The 15,606-nt window shown below is 48.6% G+C and overlaps 1 protein-coding gene across 2 annotated transcripts in view; it reads left to right on the top strand.

Moving 5' to 3' along the window:
• The first annotated feature begins 3,391 nt into the window (after positions 1-3,391).
• Positions 3,392-15,606, top strand: part of Kit (KIT proto-oncogene, receptor tyrosine kinase) — a 77,523-nt gene continuing 65,308 nt past the window's right edge. For both annotated transcript variants that reach the window (XM_038309643.1, XM_038309637.1), the window contains exon 1: positions 3,392-3,503. In XM_038309643.1, the coding sequence (XP_038165571.1) occupies positions 3,437-3,503 (67 nt within the window). In that variant the 5' untranslated portion in view covers positions 3,392-3,436. The remainder of the gene's footprint in view (positions 3,504-15,606) is intronic.

Here is a 15,606-nt window from a genome sequence, read left to right as displayed (position 1 = left end):
TACAACACAGTTCCTGCCCATAGCCCAGCACTAATAGTGCCTTGCACATGTCTTCGTGCAGTACAAAGCAGGCAGGGGGTACTGCTGGAAATATCTAACAACCCTAAAAGCACAGGGACTGGAGGCTTTCCGCTGTGCTCAGCATTCAACCTGTAATTGCTGGATCTAAGGAGATGTGAGGCATCTCCAGAGTGGGTCGGAACGGGGGGGGGGGGGGCACTTAGGATGTGTTTAGGGGCTGGCTTTAAAAAAAATCAGTACAGTAAGATTTCAATATTCTAGAAGCCAGCCAATATGGCCTTGTTGGAGTATACTGGCTCAACATGAGCTCTGTTCTCAGATATTATTGTTTCTTATTCGAGAGGCTGTTTTCCCTGTTGCACTGTGAATTCCTATAGGCAGGGATTTTTGTCTTATTAATTTGTGCATAGGTCTTGGTGCCTACAGGCAAGTCCCGGGCATTCAATAATGTTTGCTGAGTGATAAATATGAATGACAATTCAAAATTCTGTAATTCTCCATTCTGATTTTATTTTTCCCTGATATAAATTTCTTGCTTGGAATTAGATTGCAGTATGTTTTCTTTCCACCACACTCCCAAAGATGTTATCCTCTCTAATGTCAGCTGATTGAAGAAGAAGATCATCATTTTTCTCTCTCAGGCATAATGTTGATATTTCAACTCAAGTGGCTTTTTTTTCTTAACATAAAATGAATTTTAGAAATAAATCAAGATCCCAGAAATTTAGGATGTCTTTTTTGAGGTGGTATCTCTTACCTCTGCTATTCTAAGAATAAAGTGTAACTTGACACCTCTCTGCAAATGTATGACCGGGAACTATCCACTAGGACCGTGAGCATGGGCTCCTACCTTGGACCCTAAGAATTGTGGTAATAAGGCCACATCTACTAATAATGTGCCTAGCTCTCCTTGCTGTCCAATAGGCACTTCAAAAACTGCTTTGAATGAAGTAACAAATAAAATGGTTTCGGGAGAGGCAGTTATATGCCTGGGTCATTTGATCATCCTCTGGTACCAGTAAGTTTTAAGTGGATAGCTTTGAAAAAGTATTTTCTTAAGCCAACATAGGACCTGTCAATATCCAAAAGGACAGCTTCAAAATCAAATGAAGTCAGAGAACTGGGAAGTGATATATCATTCTTGATGATACTCAAAGAGGCCATGTGTGTTTAAATTGTTTTTCTTGATGATTATCTCCCTTTTATTTTCCATTCTTTTTTTTTGAGTTACACCCCAGCTTTTTTATTTTATTTTTTTCCTCATTTTTTTATTAAAAATTTCCATCTCCTCCCCTCCTCCTCCCCCTTCCCTCCCCTCCCTTCCACCCATACCCCCACTCCCTCCCTCTCCAGGCCAAAGAGCCATCAGGGTTCCCTTCACTATGTTAAGTCCAAGGTCCTCCCAGCTCCCCCTAAGTCCAGGAAGGTGAGCAACCAAACTGACAAGGCTCACAGTGAGCCCGTCCATGCTATAGAGTTCAAGCCCTTTGCCGTTGTCCTTGGTTCCTCCACCGTCAGCCACATTCAAATGTTTACATATTATCTATCTATCTATAATCTATCTATCTATCATCTATCTATCTATCTATCATCTATCTATCTATCTATCTATCTATCTATCTATCTATCTATCTATCTATCTATCATCTATCTATCATCTATTTATCTATCTATCTATCTATCTATCTATCTATCTATCTATCTATCTATCTATTTATCATTTATCTGTCGTTTGTGGGTGTGTGTCTGCTCTATTTCACTCTCTTAAGCGCCCAGTAGGGGTGTTTTATCCATTTACCAGAATGCCAGTGAGGCCACTCAGAGCACTTGTCACCAAGCTAGACAACTCGAGTTTGACTCCCAGGACCTACAGAGAAAAGAGAGAACACACTCCCGAAAGTTGTTTTCTGACATACACATGCGGCAGCTTCAATTAAATAAATTAGTAAACTAATAAAAATTATAAAAGCAGTAAAGAATATGCAGGGAAAACACAGTTCCCAGAGGAAGTCTTAGAATGAGGCCTCAAACTCTTAAGTCTCCCCACTATTAGGTGTGTAATCTTGGGTCACTTTAAGAACTAAAGTAATAATCATTTATTCTCCCTTCTTCACAGAGTTAATTGTAAGCCTGGATAATGGGGTACAGAACTATAAAAACCCACTACAGGGCGATTGTTACCGTCCACCCACAGATAGCCACAGTGACCACAAAATGCTCCTAAATAGATGCTGTGTTAATAGGATTACTTTCGGAGCTGGAGAGATATGTCACTGGCTAAGAACAGGAAGAGTTCCGAGCAGTTGGGCTCCCAGCACCCACAAGGTGAGTCACAACCATCTGTAATTCCAGTTTCAGGGTATCTGACGCCGTCTTCTGACTTCCCTGGGCACTAGTCACACACGTGGTGCACAAACATATATGTAGGCAAAACACTCATTTTTTTAACTTTTCAATTTGCTCCTAAGGCTGGCCAGAGCAGGAGAGAGGTGGTGGTGGTGGTGGTGGTTGTGGGTGGCGTGGGGATCGGGATAGGGGCTTAGATTTAAAAAAAATGAAAACCTACAAGAGAAAAGGCACCCAAATGCAAATGGGCCTTAAAACCCGTGTTTCCAAAGCTAACTACTTCGCAAGGAGCCTCACCACACTCCTCTGGCCCAGTTTCCACAAGTCTCAGCAGGAGCTTGGTTGGGCGGAGGTCCACGCTGGCCAATAGAAATCAGCTGTGTTCTTACAGGTTTCACAGCAGGTGGAGAAACTGAGCAAGAAAAATTACTTAAACGTGGGCTTAGCCTTTCATCGCGGTGCGGGGCGCCACAAATACATGTGGCCCCTTTACTAGCAGGATCGGAGAACAATGTAGGGGACCCAATTTCCTAATCCTTTCGCCTGGCAGTCCCGACTCACACTTCCACCAACGGCGGAGTATAGCCTCTCAGCGCCGGACCCTGTTGGGGAGGAGGGGAGGGGGGACCCCTGCGGTCGTCCTTCATTGTCTAGGGAGCACCTGCCAGGTGGCTGGCCGGTGCCTAATGTGCGCGTGGCGCCAGGCTTCACAAAGCTCAGGCAGCACCTGCGTGACCAGCGAGCGGCCTGGGGCTGGAGAACCACCGGTGGAGGGAGAGTGCCGGGAGGAAGAGGATCTAGGATGGAGGGGCTATGGGTGCTCCAGGTCTCAGAGGGCGCAGCGACCCTGGGATCAGCATATCCCGAGAGTCCCAGGCACCAGGCAGCGGGAGGGAGCGCGACCCGGGCTGGAGGAGGGAGGGGCGTGGCCGTGCGCTGGGGGAGGGCGCTGGAGGAGGGGCTGTCGCGCGCCGCTAGTGGCTCTGGGGGCTCGGCTTTGCCGCGCTCGGTGCACTTGGGCGAGAGCTGTAGCCGAGAGAGGATCTCAGAGTCTAGCGCAGCCACCGCGATGAGAGGCGCTCGCGGCGCCTGGGATCTGCTCTGCGTCCTGTTCGTCCTGCTCCGTGGCCAGACAGGTGGGAGAGCGCGGCAGATAAGAGGATTGCACCCTCCACCCCGTGGGTGCAATCCTGGGTCCGGGAGGGGTGCCACCAGCCAGGGTGCCTTCAGAGTGGTGACTGTTGGCTTTTCCTCCGCCTGTGCGTTACAGCCGGTGCGAAGGTGGCGGGCGGCTGCGGGACTCTGTTGGCCCGCCTCGCTCACCTGCGCCAGGAGCCGGCAGCGGCGGGCTGTGGAGACCTGGAGCCGAGTCTTCCGTGAGCCTGGGCCGCGGGGCTGCGGGCGAGTTTGGCGATGCTTTTGTGCCGGCTGAGCCCGGGTGGCAGTGGCGGGCGGCTTCGGGCTTCGCACCGAGAGAGTCCTCTTTCAGTGCGAGGCGCGGTCACGGCTTCCTTTTGTTAAAAGTTGTGTGTGGGTGACCGGCGCCCGTGAGAATCTGCCCACGGGTCCCCGGACGTGCGCGGGGCAAAGTTGGAGAGCCGTTTTCTTTACACTGAGACCGCTGCTTTCCCACCGTGGGCGCTCTTTGTGCACAGGGCTGGGGATCCAGCCGCAGTCACTCTGGTCGTGCGCGGCGCCACCCGCGGAAATGAACCTCGGGCTCACTTGTAAACCCCCCCCCCCCTTTTTTTTTTTGCACGGGGAACACGCGGCGTGCGGCTCTGGGGCGGGACCCCGCGATCCTGTAGGTGGCGGCTACAGGGACAACTTGAGCCAGGCGTGTGGCGAGCAGCCGCTAGGTTGCAGACTTTTTCCTTTTGTAAATCTCGTGCTAAAGGCTCGCCCCTCTCTGCAGCCGCACGGTGTTCATTGCTGCCACGCGCCGGGGAGCTGCTGCAGCCTATGTTGGCCGCCAGCTCTTGGGAAGCAGGGTCCTCGTGCGGGGACGCAGCTGTTCCAAGCCACCTTGTGCGCACAGTATGAGGAACGAGCCAGGCCACCCCAGCTTTGGAAACCCCTGCTCGCAGTGTATGAGACTTGTAATCGCAGGTGGCCGTTTTCTTTGGGAATTCCGAGATCTAGACACCCCCTTCCACGTGATAGCCATCCTCTGGCCGCATTGGGTGGGGTGGGGGGGTGAAGGGGTGAACTTCGTGCAAATCCCATTTGTTTCTTCAAGTTGTTAGGAAAACCAGGGTACCTCTGCACGGGAACTTGGGTCTCAAGGTGGAAGAGGATCTGCAGGCTCCTGGAGCTCCTTAGCCCTGCCCCTTTTTGCCAGGTGTCGCTGGTGCGCTGCCTGTGCGGGTCGCCTGGCTAGTCCCTGAATCCTTGGTTTCTGCCAGGTCGTTTTCAAAACAAAACCCAGAAACCCTTTGAGGTTACCTTGATGCTATAGGTTAGGGAGAATCTGCGCTCTGGAATGAAGCGCCCAACGGCCAGCAACGCTGTGACCTGTTTGGAGCCCGCCGCTGGTTGCATTTCCAGATCCCACTCCCCCGATGCTTTTGAAAGGCCCGGGAGGGCTTTCCGTGAGAGGAGACCTTGCATCTGAACCCCTGTGCCAGAGGGGTCGCCAGGAAATACAAATGAGTGTCTGGATTCCTAGACGTATTTGACCGCTTAGCCGAAAACGCCCCCAGCGATCTTTACACGTTCCACCTTGCTCGTCTTTAGACAAGGTGGAACACCAGAAAGATCATAGTTCCCCTTCAAAAGCTGAAACGACTCAATGATTTACATCTTCCTCCTGATTAGTGTGCTCTGACCAGTAACTTTCTGGCAACAAACCCTTGCTCTGCCCCTCCAGTTTCAGGCCCCCTTTCCAAACCTACAGCCTCCTTGATTCTGCACTCTTGAGTGGGTCATTTGAATTCGGAGTGGGTGGGGGGTTTCGGTTTCACTGTAGGTGCTAGAAGACATTGCATCATGGAGGATCACTATCTAAGGTGTGTGTGTGTGTGTGTGTGTGTGTCCTCCTGGCTTAGCAGGAAGCCCTTTTGTGTTTATGTTGTGCTCTTCATTTGGAGGGCCAGCAAGCGCCTGCTCTGTAGTAACCCCTCCTCCTTCCTGGGCATTCACAGCTTTTGGAGCTCAACAGGATGGTCCTGAAACAGTGAATCAGACCTTCCCCCTTTCCTGCAGGTGCAAGACCCTAGTAATTTATGCACCTGGCATTCTGGTTTATGCTCCTACTGGGAATAATCTGATAATTCTGGAATAGAGAGAGCCCAGATAATTCCACTTTCCCCGCCCATCCACGCGTTCTTTTTTCTTATGACGTTTTAAATCATGCAAGGCGTGCCTTTGCAACATGCTTTCTAACGTGCCTTAAATATCATATCATGGATGTGCTTTGTGCATACGTGGGACTTTATGATCAGCAAATGTCTGCCAGGCCCCGTGCTGAGGGCTTTCCCTGCTGTTTCCCTATTTAGGGGGCCCAGGAGGTTGGGCTACTACAGCCTCTACTATTTTCCTATTGGAGAACAAGTTACTTGCCCAAAATAATCAGTGAAGGAGCCTGAGCTCGGCTCCATATGCCCACTGCGTATCCATTTAAACAGCTCGCCAGAATTTGCTGTAAAGTAAGACACGTACAAAATTATTTAATGAGTGCATACTATAAGCCCAGCCCTGTTGTGAGGGTTCGAGGACACAGGACTGCTGATTTTGGTGAGAGGGCTTCAGGCTACCTGTCTTAGAACATTTTGGTTAGTCTTTTCAATTTAGGTGAGTTGTATGAGGGGCTAGGGGAGGGGTTAGCTGGTCCCATCTAGTTAGGGTTCCTCAGAAAGGAAGATAAGTTATCTCTAAAATGAAGTTGGAAACCATTCCCAGCCCCCCTCAAGTAAAGATGATTATACCGTTATATATTTGTCCCTGATAACTGGCTTCTCAGCGGTCGTTTACTCTGGCCCAGCACAGAGAAATACAGAGACCATTTACCTCACTCCCAGAAGAAATTCTTCTCAGAAATGTGCCAAGTATTCCGTGGACTTCCCTAGAGTGAGCTGAGGTTGCAGGTGTTGTTTTGGTGACGGATTTTGCCACAGTTGTTGACAGTCCTTAGAAGTTACTCCTAGGACTTTGACTCATTACTTCCAGCTGATTAGAGGACACAAGGAAATGAGCAAACCAGCCAGGATGTCCAGAGCCGATGTCTTAGCTGGATCTAGGGTAAGCCCTTAGAAGCAGGGGGCCACAGTCTCATCTCTCCAGGATGAATTAGGTTCAAGAGTTGGCGGGCGGGAGTGTGGGAAGTGCTGTAGTCATGTGTGGTAACTTTTCCAAAAGTGGGATTAAAAGACATTTGTAGGGATCCAAATATGTAAAATTTCATATGCAGCTTCAGCAGTACCAGTCGCTATTTTCACGGCTGCAGTTCTGGGGTGAGCAGAGCTTGGAAGGGAGTCAGCTTGAATTGAGGACAAATCCAGCATGGATCTTGATGAGCAGCAGAGACCTGGGAGCAAGCCTGGCCCCCTGGCTTGGATTGCTGCCATCGCTGGGGGGGGGGGGGGCGCTGGTTGTGTGGTTCATCTCGGACTCCAGTCTCCAATAAATGAAGAATCGTTTGAAGCCAGTCGCCAGCTCATAGGCATGCTTGTTTGGCTGACTGGATGCTTCTAGAAAACATGGAAGATGATTCCAACAAAATGCACCAACCTGATCACCTCCCATCCCTCTTAGGCGTCAGTTTCCATTTTGACCATGGCATGTGGTTCCCATGCACACCTTGACAGAACGTAACGTTTAAGTTCAGTTATTATTTAGGGCAGATGGCATCAGAGTTCAGGGCTCAGTTTCTGGAATTGACATCCCATTCTGCCACTTACCCACTGTGTGATCAGATACCAGATGCTTACCCTCTGTGTGTGTGTGTGGGGGGGAGGGGCAGTGGGGTCAAGGCGCAAAGGCTGGGGATTGATCACAAGAGGTTATGTAGGTGGCATGCTTAGCGTGGAGCCACTCTCAGGAAGTGGGTGGTCTCTGCAGGGCTGGGATTTTATAGCCCTCGCTGGCTTAGTCTCTTAGGGGGCAAATGCAGCTGTGCAACTGGTGTAAACCAGATGGCTTTGGTTGTTCTACCTTTTTGGATTTTTTTCTTTATTAAGATGAAACTTATTCATTGAATGACATCTACTGCCCATGGCGATGCATGCTGCCTTTCCTGGCTCTGTAGTCGACCTCACCTAAGTCCCTTGACTTTCCACCAAAGGACATACAGAGTTTGAGATAAAAGTTTAGGGAGGGAGAATCCAGGTGAATAAGCCCCTCCTCTGGTCTCCATAGCCCTTTCCTTACATAAAGTGGCTGTGCAAATATAGAACCATAGGAATTTTCTGGAGGGGCTTTCCTGGACTACTTCCCTGGGAGTGCAGCAATCTTGTAAACTTGCCCTTGGCTGGGTTCCGACCCATGGTGGGCTGGAAACCATTGCTTTAACAGCTCTGCCATTCACTGGACCACGCTTTGAAGACAGGCAAGGCTAGAGAACGCTGGATCAGTTTAACGAAGCTTATCAATCCCTTGCTGTGTCCTCACCGGGACAGCAGATAGGAGCTTTGGTGGGAGGGACGTGCTCAGAGTAAAACTGGGGGTACAGATGCATGGTGGGTGGGTTTCCAAGAGAAGTGCCTCAAGTCTAGTTGGGCTGGTGTTAGCACAGACCAGGGGACTGTGGATCTCCACATAAGAGATCTTACTTTGAGATAAGACTGAATGAACCCCTTAGAAGGGGAGCAGAAGATCTATAGTTGTGACAGTTGGAAGAATCGAGAGAAACGTGGAACAAGATGTTCAGATCTTGCTTGAGGATCACCCAATCTTTGGTCAGATGTCTGAGGGTAAGGAAACAGAGGGTATAAAGGTAGAAATGTGGGTCTCCCCCATTAGATTAGCCTAAGGAACGGGGGGAGGGGAAGGAAAGGGAAGGGAGTGTATTTAGTGTTGACCTAGGTCCAGATTGTGAGGAAGGCCTTGGAGGCCAGGCCAAGGTGGACTTGACTGCGAACAAGGTCACCAGTCCAGGGCCACCTGCTTTGCCTTCTGTTCAGTTAAGCACAGCTTGGAAAACAGTACCCTGTCCTGCCCCCAAACTTGGGATAGTCTTACTATAGGCAGTCAAGAAGAAGGGAGAGTCTTTTTTTTTTGTTTGTTTTTTTTCGAGACAGGGTTTCTCTGTGGCTTTGGAGCCTGTCCTGGAACTAGCTCTTGTAGACCAGGCTGTTCTCGAACTCACAGAGATCCGCCTGCCTCTGCCTCCCGAGTGCTGGGATTAAAGGCGTGCACCACCACCGCCGGGCTAGGGAGAGTCTTTTTAGTTATTATTGTTAAAGTAAAAGTATATATCCTAAAATTGACCACGTTAACACTTTGGAATGCACAGTTCGGGGGTATTGAGTACATTCACATTGTTATGAAACCAGCTTTATCGCTTCATCTTGCCAAACTGAAAGCCAGTACCCACTAGAGAACTCCTCCCCACCCACCCCCCTGGCTATCACTGGCTCCGAATTGTGTTCTGTGTCTGGTACTGGTAAACCCCACAGTATCTGCCTTCTGGTTGGCTTGTTTTAGTTACCATAATGTCCCCCAGGGGGGGTCTTCTGTGTTGTGTAAGGCCAGAATTTCATGTTAATTGTATTTTTGAAACGGGTCTTGCCATGTTGACCAAACTGGCTTCTTAACTCCTGGCCACCTTGCCTCCATCTCTCTGGTGCTGGTGGCACACGCTAACACCATACCTGACAGGGTTTCCTTCTCCTAAGGCTGACTAGTATTTATGCTGTTATATGTATACTGTGCATGCTGTTTCTCTATTCACAAGCTGATGGGCACTTGGATTGCGTCTACCTTCTGGAAATCGTGGATGATCCTTCCATGGCGACTTTGGAGGAGTTTTTTTTTTTTTTTTTGTGCCTCACCTCAGAATGAGAGCCCTGTGTTAACGGAGAACTGTAGAGAAGGACAATTCTTTTAGGTTTTTCAGTGGTATTGGACAAAGGGAATGGGAAGCCCTACACGATAGGCATATTCTAGAAACAAGGAAGAGTGCCCAAGATTGAGACTGAGATGGGTAAAGATGGCATCCAGTTGGCACTGCCAGCCACCAAACCGTGGGAAGGAGAGCAGGAGTTCTGCTGGTGTGGCTGCCTGGGAGTAATGGCGGATGTTGGGGTTCACAGTTCAGGCCGGGAGTGGGCTCTTTATGGTGAAGAGCATGGTGTCCAGCTTGTTCATTCATTCATCACCTCTGGGTTACACTTACTGGAAACTCAATTTCACAGACACAAAGCTTGATATCAGTGAATTTTTTTTTTTCGGGTCAGGTCCGCGTAAGAAAGAAAATGAAACCCCATAGTCTCAAACTCTGGCTCAACACTATTATGAAAGGATTTGGGGGATTATAAAGAATTCTGTGTTAAGTGTGCACCGGTCATATGATGAAAAGAAAGATGTCGTGAAAGGAACTGTCCGGTGGGGATGTGAATAAAATGGATGTTTTGGGTGGAGACGCAGACAGCACACTTTGGGGAAACAAGGACTTTGAAGGCGGCTTAGAGAAATTGGATTTATTAAAGCTGGAGACGATAAGGTGAGGGAGGTTTAGCGACTGTCACTCTTCAAGTGTTTGTAGTCTGTGACAAGAACGTAACAAGCTGCCAGTGGGCCTGCCTTGCCCTGGAAGGAGACTGGGATTGTTTTTGGGAAAACAATTCTTTAATTGTGGGCTGAGAAAGACTACCACAGCTGGTTAATGGATCTCTGCAGGAGATAGGAGGAAAGCCAAATGTCATTTTGATATGGTCCCATCCGGTCTAACTCAGCTGGCTTGATGTCCCCTTTTCTGCAATCCTCGTTACGTAATTTGGAAATGAGAAAATAACTGGCCTTGCTTGTGTCCTCACCCCGCTGGTGTGGGGTGGAGAATTTCTCATGTGTGTTGCGTGGAGTCACAGCTTTTGGCTCTGTGGAAAACAGCCGGTGAGGAAGCCACAGCCTAAATATAGGTTATTGATCTGTTGGGGTAGGTCACCTAACCACAGAGTAACTTGTGCCGTGCGGTGGTGTGTCAAGATAAGGGACCTAAGGAAGTCTGAGGTCTAGAGGGATCCATCCCCACCTAAGGATGGTATGTTGCGGGGGTCGCCTGTGCACCTGTGCTGTGGGATACCCTGCACTGTTGCTGGGCAGAAAACTCAGCGAGGATGCTCAATACCACCCTCCTGTTCCCTTAGTTACTCAGGGTGGGTTGCTCCTTCTGTAGCTTACCCAACACTCTTTCTTCCCATCTGCCCGTTCCCTGGGGTCATTTCCCAGTCACAGTTCAAAGGCACACATTAAATCAGCTGGGGACCTGGAGTAAGGTAGTAGAAGCCGCTGCGCGGCTCATCAGTTTCTTTTGGTCAGTAACATCATGAAAGAACGAATGATGGCGTGTAAGGTAGGACTCCTGGCTCTCCATAGGGAGAGCAAGGCTAGGGAGACCCCTTGGAATGTCGTGAGTCAGAAGGTTTAGTTGGCAGTCTGGTCATGTGCCTTACAATTGGGTTGGCGGACAGGGCATTGCTCCTTGAGTAGAATGGTAGGTTCAGAGGCATTTCAGGGACCCAAAGTAAATCTCGAAGAGGCTGTGATTCTGTCAAGGTTTGAACAGCGAAAGTTAAGTGTTGAGTGAGCCAAAAGGCTCCCACGCGAAGAGGCTCTGGAGAGTGGAGTACAGGGTGATGTAGGCTCATCTTCAGGGCACCTGGATTTTCCAGAATGCTTCAGAAATTGAAGCATTTCCCACAATGCCATATGTGATGAGATTTTTGTAAATGAAATCTGGTCAAGTAATTGCCTATTCAGAGAAATAACTTTAAAAAATGGAAAAGTATGCATCTCGCTTCTGCATGTGATTATGTCTGTGTGTGTATCATGCAAATCCAGTTCAGGTATGAGCTGTGGGTTGTTTACAAGGCCAAGGCCAAGGGAACTACACCTTTTCCCTCCCTTTTCCCTCCCTGCCAGCCTCTGCCAGCATCTCCCAGCTGTGATTCCAAATATCTGAGCATCTGACAGTGACGGGAGATGACCCCTGCTCTTCATTCAGTGACGTAAATCTTTAGTGAAATGAGAAATAAGGTATTCAACAGGCTCCAAAAGCTTTTTTTTAAAACATGAATTCTTTTAGTCTAGCAAAACCGGATGGACAAGACCTTGGAAAGATCTCTGCTTGGGCTGAAACACATAGGTTCTTTTCAGATTCTGTGGCTGCTGCTGTGTTAGAAGGCTCTTAGAGCCAGGCAGTGGTGGCACCCACCTTTAATCCCAGCACTCAGGAGGCAGAGGCAGGTGGATCTCTGTGAGTTCGAGGTCTACAAGAGCCAGTTCCAGGACAAGCTCCAAAACTATGAAGAGAAACCCTGTCTCGAGCCCCCCCCCCCAAAAAAAAAAGAAAAAGGGGAAAAAAGCTCTTAGTCTACTGGTGGGCTCCCTTCCAAATAATATTGGAAAGAGGGCTAGGTCTCCGGCAGTCTGTATACCCAGGAATGAACTCATTTCTGGATATACAGACTATGTTTTGGAGCTTGGGAAATTAGTTTCCTTTGGACCTGACAAAGAGCAGGTGGCTTTGGTGGGCACAATACTGTCACATAAGGGAAGGTGTAGGTCCTTGACACTTGACCTAGTGGGGAAAAGATGAGTAGAAGAATGAAAAAGAGGAGAAACGTGTCTCCTTTATCTGGTCTTTAAATTGTAAGGCAAAATATCCAACTTCCCTCAAGTGACTTGGAATATTTCAAAGGATTAGGTGGGGGGGGGCTCCCAAATGTACTGAAACTACCAGTAATTTGAAAATAATAGTCTACTCTTAAGCCGAGAGTTTTCTCTCTGTGTTGAGAACAAAGAAACGGTGGTCACAATGGATTTGCCAGTCACTATGTCTCTACTGGAAGGAGCTACCTACGCACAGAATGGGGTCCAGTGCATGTATTTGATTCAGGGGGGAAATTGTACTGGGGTATTAGAATGTTCAGGGTTGGTGGCATTGGCTGTCATTCTACCAGGCTAGCATATGCTTAAAAATGGAACAACAGAACTGTATTAAAAGCAGAGAAACTAGACAAGAATTTTAAAGGTGATTGTTAGGCTGTAGAATATTTTAAACGCATTTCTGTTTCCATCCTAATTCCACAGTGTAGATTTCCTTCATTGTTTGACCCCACAGTGTCTCACCATGTAGCTCAGGCTAGCCTCATAATTATTATGTTGCCCAGGTGGACCTCAAACCCTTGACCTTCCTGCCTCACCCTCCCAAGTGCTGGGGGTATAGGGATGTATGTGCGTGCCATGGGACCAGCTGTGGTTTTCTTAATAGGAAGGCATTAGAATAGCTAGTAACAAATTTGTCCTTGAATGTTCTTGGATTTATTTTCCAAGATTTATTGTGTGTTTAATGCAGGGAAGTAGTAGGTTCGTTTTGAGCTGGACCAGAACCAGAAAGCACCATTTTGATAGAAGACCCCCACACCCCTCCCTCCCCCGCCCCAGTTTTAAAATAAGCTAGCATATGTAGAAGGGGTTTTGAGTTTTTTTTCTTCAGATCTGAATGTGTTGCCTAATTTACATTTCAGCATTTTCAAGGGACATTATTTAAAATGATCATCCAGTTTAGAACCCCTGTCTTCTAAAGGGGCTGGGCGAGTGAGGTGCCAGCTGGGAGAAGCCCCTCCCGACACAGGGAGTGCTCGACAGGGGTGTCGCCTGCTGACTGGCACAGCTTCGTTCTGTCGTATTGTTCTTTCGTTTGTTTGTTTTGTTTTCTGAGACAAGATTTCTCCACGAGCTGGCTGTCTCGGAACTCACTCTGTAGACCAGGCTGGCCTTAAGTGAACTCACAGAGACCCGCCCGCCTCTGTTGTGAGTGCTGGGATTAAAGGCGACCACCGGCTAGGCTATTGTTATTAAATTGAAGTGTTGGGTGGAGATAGCAGTGAACACCCTTGACCTGGGGCCTCTGTTCTAATGAATTCTTTTCCTCTCTAGAGCCCCGAACAGCAGGGAGGGGGGAGAAGAGTAGAGAAAACATTTGAAGGCCTGTTTTACAAAATTCCATTGAATTTAGACTTAATGACCAGCAGCTTCTGGTCAATGAAGGGACAAGCAGAGGGAAAGGTCAGAGAAGGTAACCGTGAAGGAAAAAGGGATGGCTATTCAAAGATGAGTGGAGGGAACAGTGTAGGGACCAGGTGGGTGGGATTTTTTGGGTGATGGGACTATTACCTTCCCAGGAAGGACTGACCATTGGCTTCTGTCCCAGTGGTTTGCCATTCTTGATTCAGCTGGAACTCATTTGACAGAAACACGGAACTGAAACACTGGGCCGGCCCTCACCTTTAGGATCTGGGGGGCAGATGTTCCAGCATCTCATCCGTGCTGCCAATCTGGCCGTCTTGAGCCCATTCAGAAAATGTGGGCTTTATGAGGAAAACTGTATGAGATGATCCGCTCTCTGTTAGTTCTCTTTGTATCTCTTTTATCTCCAAAGCCAATTCAGGTGTGTCCTTCTAGAGAGCACCAAATACAAAAAAAGAAGGAAAAAAAAAAAAGAAAAAGTTGGGCGCTGGTGGTGCACGCCTTTAGTCCCAGCGCTCGGGAGGCAGAGGGTAGGTGGATCTCTGAGTTGGAGGCCAGCCTGGTCTACAGACTGAGTTCTATAGGACAGTCAGGGCTACACAGAGAAACCCTGTCTTGAACACCACCCCACTGCCCCCCCTCCAAGAAAAAAAAAAGAAGAGAAAATCTGGGACCCAGTGAACTGAGTGTTGAGACTGTGGAATCAAGGCTAGAAGCTCCTCTCTGTCTGCCCCATGGTGGAGTTCTGGCCCTTGTGGAGGGATCTAGGGACAGAGGATGGTCCCCCTCCACTGGAACTGGGAAGGACATCTCTGAGTTGAAGGTTTTCGGGAGGAAGCCCGAGGAGCTTGACATGTGGCATCAAGCACTATTGATAAAAATCGCTGGCTTCGAACATGCACACATGGGTCACAAAGTCAGTTGTCAGAAACGCTTACTCAGAGTTTAAACCTTTTGTCACGGGATAGGACCTACCGTTTGGGGAGAGAATTTCAGGGCCTGTGTTTAACTAGTCCTTCGTTTCCGCTTTCTCTTGCTGTGATAGGACCATGACCAAAGCAATTTGGGGAGGAAGGGGTTTATTTCACCTTCCTGGTTAACAGTCCATCATCCAGGGAAGTCAAGGTGGGAACCTGGAGACAGGAGCTGAAGCAGAGAACAACCACTTCCCGGCTCCTCCCACCCGACTTGCTCAGCCTGCTTTCTTAACACAGCTCAGACGCAGCTGCCTAGGAATGGCGACACCCTCAGTAAGCTGGGACTGCCCTGCCTCAGTTGCCACTTAAAAGCCTTACAGACAGACATCCGCGGGCCAGTCCGATCGAGACACTTGCTCCGCCTGGGTTTCCTCCCGCTAGGTGATCCTAGGTTGTGTCAGGTTGATGATAAAAACTAGCGAGCATAACCGTGTTTAAATTCATTGTCACTTGTCTGGGAAAGAGCAAACACATTTCAAGCAGCAGCAGGAAGCCTCTGATTTGTTTTGCTCCCTGGCCTCTTTGAAAACCTTGCCTCTTGGCAGCCATTTTTGTTTCAACATGGAGGAGCAGACATTAATTTTATGGTTGGGTTGCTGCAGGCCTTTTAAGACGTTGTTTTATGTAACCCAGGCTGGCTTCAGGGTAGGCAAGGATACCTCAAACTAGTGGTCTTCCTGCTCTCAGCTCTCAAATGTTGGGGTTCCAGGTGTGTGTCACCACACTTTTTTTTTTTTTTTTTTTTTATCAAAGTGACATTTCAAGGACAACATAGAGTAGCGAGCTCTCTGATCCACAAGAGCAGCCAGTCATGATCACGGGGCAACCCCTTCCCAGTTCATCTGCTTATTCCCGTGAAGCCCGATTTCATCTATAAATATTTTCAGTACGTAGCTCTAAAATACCGATTCCCTTTTGTGAACAATAATCGTATCATTTCTGATCATCGCACTGCCTCCCATCCCAAGCCCTCGACGTGGGGAGGGACACTCTGTTTGAACTGGAACACGAATCATGTCTACCCTCCGGTGGAGTATTCAGTACTCACCTTTCCCCTGTTGAAGTAAGTAGTAGG

Source organism: Arvicola amphibius, chromosome 1 (assembly GCF_903992535.2).
Source record: "Arvicola amphibius chromosome 1, mArvAmp1.2, whole genome shotgun sequence".
In the NCBI taxonomy this organism is placed as follows: Eukaryota; Metazoa; Chordata; class Mammalia; order Rodentia; family Cricetidae; genus Arvicola; species Arvicola amphibius.
This window is presented reverse-complemented; position numbering and strand designations above follow the sequence as displayed.